Here is a 6,000-nt window from a genome sequence, read left to right as displayed (position 1 = left end):
ACGGTTTTGTAGTAGGAGCTTGTTGTTTTGCTCCACGACCAGAAGACATGATATCAGTTCGGAATATTTAGTAAATTGGCGTTCCCTATATTGCTGCGACAGGAGCATATTTGAGGCATCGAACGTTGAGAAAATTTTTTCAAGTGTGTCTTCATCGGTTATTTTTTCTCACCACATAATTTAAGTTCAGAGGTAATGCGGAACAGGGCAGAATTATACTCACTGACGGTCTTAAAATCTTGTAGTCGTAAATGAAGCCATTCATAGCGGGCTTTGGGGAGTAAGACCAACTTCTGGTGGTCAAAACGTTCTTTGATGTTTGTCCATAATTCAATAGGGTCTTCAACGGTTAGATATTCTCGCTTTAGATTTTCGTGAAGATGATGGCGGAAAAATATCATAACTTTCGCTTTATCTTGATGTGAGGTCTGATTATCAACATTAATTGTCTCCCCCAAATTATTTGCCGTCAAATGAATTTTAGAATCAAGAATCCATGGGAGGTAGTTGTTACCCGAGATGTCAAGTGCGGTGAATTCAAGCTTTGATAAATTCGATGTTTTATCCACAAATGAAAAAAAAATCAAGGATTTAAAATTGAGCCGCAATATAAAATATATTCATTGTAGGAGAACTTCAGGTTCTCTAAAGGTAGAACTTCGGGTTCTATATGTTGGGCCATTGTTATATAATAATTATTAATATATTAATATTCACATAACAGTTTTGATATAATACAGATGTAACGCAGAACAATTTTGTATATGAATATAATATTATTCTCAAACATAATAGTATATTAATATTATCTTTAAAAAAAATATTCTCACTTAATTAAATTTTCTTTTTTGGGTTAAAGTTGTATCCCATTTAAAGATCGTATTAATTATGCACACAAGGAAGCGTATATTAATATCATCTGTACCAATAACACATCTTGAATAAAATTATGTATCGACGTTTTTTTTTTAACACTACAAGGTATGGTGATGGACCATCCTTGGAGGATGATCCGCCACGTAGGCGCCACGTCACATTCCTCTCTAAGATGGTCCATCCTCCAAAACTAGAGGGCATGGTAGGATGGTCCTAGTCATAGTCCTCCACCACTTTTTATGTTTTTTTTATTTTTTTTAGTATTCTATTTTTTTAACATTTAACAAATATACTAACAAAATATTTTCATTAATATTAAACCCACATTACATAAATATAAAAAAAACATAAACTTAAAAAAAAAAAAACAAAGACTTAATAAAAATAAACATAGAGTTAAATAATTTGATGTTTTTTCATGATGTCGTGTTGTAATTTTTTCAACATCGAACGTTTCGGTTGGGTTCGTCCTCGACATTCATCGTCATTATTTCCCATTCCTTGAGCCGAATTTTTTCATCGGAAATTCGGATTTTCTCATTCGCCAATCGGACCTTCTCTTTTAACTTTTCTTCCGATGCACGACTTTTTTCTTCGATGCCCCGCTCCTTCGCCTTCGTCTTTTGGGCCGTGACGTCGTTGTACATTTTTAGGTGTTCCATAAACTCAACCATGTTCGGGTCCACCTTTTCCTTTTCTTTTCCCTTGGCCCGCTCCTTCTTTGTTTTGTCTCGGCCCGGTGGACGCTCCGGTTCACGTACGTTATACTCGTCTTCGTCATAGTCGGCGTCATCATTTAAGTTTATGTGACAACTCGCGTCCAATCCACCGGCGCTAAAACTACCCGTTTCCGATGTTTTTTGGCGTTTCGCCATCGCCACCTCGTTGGGAATAGGCCTATATTTTGGTTCGTCTTTTACAACCATCCACGCGCGAACGTCAGGAAAGTTGGAACCATTCTTTTCCTTATACTTTTCCAATGCCATTTTGAACACATCCTCGTCGTTCCACCCGCTACGACGGTCACTTGTATATAATTTGTTATATTCCTCGCAAAACCTATTGATGGACGAGTTCAATTTCCGCCACTTTGAGGAAACCGAGTCGAGATCTCGATACGGGCCTTGGTCCATCAAGGCGAGAAACTTGGCCAATACCTTGGACCAAAACCCCTCACCCGATTGGTTATTACCTATAAAAAACAACCAAAATACGGGCCTTGGTTTAAACAGAATATTGCGAGAATTGGTTTGGTTCTAGCGTTGGATAATATCCCGGAACCGAAAAAACATTAGGTTGGGCCGCACCCCAGACCGACTAGCCTAAGTGGAGAAATATTTGGTCAAATTTGGTATTGATGTTCGCCCATTTCAATAGTTGACCGTTCATAACTTACTATGAAAATGTCCATGGCATTTTATACTATAAATTATTCAATAATATCTTTCTGTATGTATCATTTATACATATGATGATATCAAATATAGAATTATTTATATAATATTATACAGTTGTAGAATTTGAGAAGAAATTTAATATAAGAAAAAAAAGAAGAAAGAACATATTAGTAAAATGTTATTTCATTTATAACTCATATCATTAATTTTTCTCTCTTTAATTAATTAGTCAACTATTTATTAATTATCGTACATATAATCTACAAAACCTACACATATCAAAATTTTCCTACATATACCCTACATATTATAGAATTTTATCCTACACAGTCGAAATTTATCCTACACACCTCGAAATATATCATACACAATTCGTGATTTATCCTACACAACTAGTAATTTATTCTACACTTTAAATTAAGTTGTTTTTTTTTTAATTTGAAAAAAGTATATATTTTGAAAAGGAGTTACAAATTTAATTTAACAAGTTATTAAATGAGAAGAATACACATTAATGATTTAGTAAGTTTACCAATATACCCTTATATTAAAATTAAATACAAATATTAAATGAAGCATTCTTATTGGTTGAAACTTCTTCTTTTTTCTTCTTACAAAAAAATTCTTCTCATTTGAACTCTCCACTACAGTTGTATGCCTTTTATGTATGTCTTTTATCTTTGCAATTAAGAGAGAGAAAAGAAAGACTAATTAATTTCCAACCATTGTTCATCTTCACCTCTCTCATCACCAAAAACTCATAATTGGTATCATATTACTGCCGAAAATCTAGTGGGTCTCTTTCTCTTCAACAACGTTTGAGAAATAGAAGAACAAGAAGTGGTTGTGGTTCCATCAACGTTACAAGTTCTAATAAGCCACTGACCGGCGGCGGCGGTTTTTGACGGCGAAATTTTGAACGGATACGACGGAGATGAGGAACAAGAGGATGGGGAGAAGTTTGAACTGAGGTGGCGACGGTTACATCGGCAACGGCGGCGGTGCACGTGACCTCCGGCGACTCTCCGGAATAATATCCACACTCTTCCGCGACACCGAAACAACCTCTCTATCTCCGCTAACAAAACTGCTGTGTCTCTGGCGATCAACGGTGAGGGGTCTCCGGTAAGGGTTTACCATATGGTGGTAGTAACCACCGGACATATAGGGTAACAATATGTATAGAGTGTTTATGTATGATTTAGTATAAACAAATGATATAAAACACACTTTATTGTGCTCTGTACTAATATATGCTATCTAATAAGAAACAAGTATGTCATCCAAATAAAATAAACAGGAGATTTAAGGCTGTTACATACCTGAATGGATGAATTTGGAATAAAAAAAAAAACCGAACGTATGATGAAAAAAAAATGGCGTCAAGGAGAGCAACCAGCCAACCAACCACCAAATTAGAGAATGTGGGATCTTCAACAATCAAAGAAGTATAGAGCAGTCGTGTTGATAACGTGATAAAAACCAAAGAGAAATAGTGACAAACTGAATTTTAATCCTTCATTCTATTCAGCATTACAATATATAGAGATAACATAACTATAAACCCTAAAACCCATAAATAATGAGTTGGGCCTAAAATGTCTGGTTTATAACAATATATTACATGTGTTAATTTAAAAAAAAAAATTATATAGGAGTTTTAAGGAGTTTCTCCCTAAATTCGGTTTCATGCCAATACTAATACTATATATAATATAGGGAAATGTTATATATGAAACCCAAGTTAGGGAGAAAACTCTCGAAACAGTTATGTAACAACCTTTTTTTTTTTAATTAACACTCGTAGTATACAAGTTGTAAGCGTTTTGAGCCAAAAAAAATATCAAAAAAAAAAAAAAAACGCCGAGAGGATTGTTTAAAAGGATTTTTTTTCCAGTTTTGTGTAACATATGTAACAGACGTGTTATGCACTATTATGCATAACGTGTTTTTTTAATTGGCTCAACGTCTTTTTAATTTTTTGATGCAAAAACTTTAAAAACATGTATATTATATGTGTTAATTTTTCAAAAAAAAAAATAATAATAATAATAAAATCGTTACACAGGAGTTATGAGGATTTCCTCGTTATACCAATATTAACACTCATATCTATTTTTTATGATATTAACACATCATATATATTTTTTATGATAATGACGGATAATGACAAAGTAATTAGCTTAAAAGATATAGAATTAGAAGCGGAAGGATATGAAAGTTACCTTGAACCCTTTAATGTGCTAATCAAAATTATTATCCATCACTATTATTGTCATTGTCACTAAAAATATAAATGAACTATAAAAATAAAACGTGTATAAATTCACTATTGACGTCTAAAATTTTACTTTACACTGTTATATCGCCGACATCGTGCAAATTTATATTGATTAATCTTTGCTAAAATTATATAAACCAAATACATATTAGGTTTGAATAAGTAGATGAGATTGTTGGGGAGAAAAGAAGAATCCAGAGGTTAGAGCAATGGGATTTTATGGGAAGATGATGATACACGCTGTTCACTTTCTAATCATTAATGCTTCAAAATATCTGATTACATTTTTGAATGTTTTGTTGCTGCACGCTTTTACAACCAAACTTTCTCATAGGTCATGTCCCCACCATAACATGTTATAAATGTCATAGCTTTATAAATAGGGTAAATTACACTTTTCGTCCTTTATCTTTGTATCGGATTGCAATGGATATCCTTTAACTTCAATAATTACAGTCACAGTCTTTTATTTGGAAAACTCGGTACACCTTTCGTCCTTTAGTAGTAACCAAGTTAATTTTAAACGTTAAATGATGTCACGTGGACCCCACATGAGGGCATTTATGTCCTTTCACACCTGATCATTCCCCTTTATAAATCTCCTCTCTCACACAACTCTTTTCTCTCTCTCTCTCAATTCCATATCTCTCTTTAGAAAAATCAAGAACCAGATGTTTAAACCCTAGATCAAACCCACCATTGAAACAACCGCTATCCACACAACCAAATTCTAACTTACTGAATCCTCTAGCGCCGTTTACTTACTCAACTTTCGAATCTCCTTCTATTGACAAATCCAAACCAAATCTTAGATCTCGTTCAAACCTGCAAGAAAATCAATGGGAGGGTCGTTTAAAACCTTAATCCGAACTACGGTGTTGGATATTTTGGATCGAGATGGGTTGATTTCGCATAGATTGTCTAGTGATTCGTGTAAGAAAATCAATGGGAGGCGTGTTAAGGATTTGTTCGCCGCCTGAAACAAACTCATTCAAACCTACAACAAACTCGATTATTTCTACTCCTGAAACATGTTTGCCACCAGTTTATTTGGGGGAAACAACTTCCGCCTGAAACATGTCCTCCAAAGTTGATTTCGCATAAATTGTCTGGTCTTTGGTAGCGTAGGCGTTATCAGACGCTGCCAACCTTTCCAGATCTGTTTCTCCCCAATAACTCCGATCTCACCTCTTCAACCCCCCAAAAGCCTCAAATCTAAAACCCTCGTTCACCCTCTTCAACCGTCAACAATCAGACCTGTGTCAACAAGTTTTGAATGAAGAAATCATAGATGATGGTAGTAGATTGCAGAGGTGCAACGATGGTGGTGCTTCACTGGATATGAAGTTCGTGGCGACGGTGGTTGTAGTTGATGCGTAGATCAGGTGCTTCACTAGATAATTTTTTTTTTGTTTAATTGGTGGTGATTAAATTATTTTTGTTGAT

The 6,000-nt window shown here is 34.6% G+C and overlaps 1 protein-coding gene across 1 annotated transcript; it reads right to left on the bottom strand.

The window, feature by feature from the left end:
* Positions 1 to 1,316: 1,316 nt before the first annotated feature.
* LOC110876673 lies at positions 1,317 to 1,862 on the bottom strand. The gene has a single exon (XM_022124838.1). It carries the CDS (start codon positions 1,860 to 1,862, stop codon positions 1,317 to 1,319), a length of 546 nt encoding a protein of 181 aa, XP_021980530.1.
* Between the last annotated feature and the right edge of the window lie 4,138 nt (positions 1,863 to 6,000).

This window comes from Helianthus annuus, chromosome 9 (assembly GCF_002127325.2).
Source record: "Helianthus annuus cultivar XRQ/B chromosome 9, HanXRQr2.0-SUNRISE, whole genome shotgun sequence".
Classification (NCBI taxonomy): Eukaryota; Viridiplantae; Streptophyta; class Magnoliopsida; order Asterales; family Asteraceae; genus Helianthus; species Helianthus annuus.
Note: the sequence above shows the minus strand (reverse complement) of the source record. Positions and strands in the feature narration are given on the sequence as shown.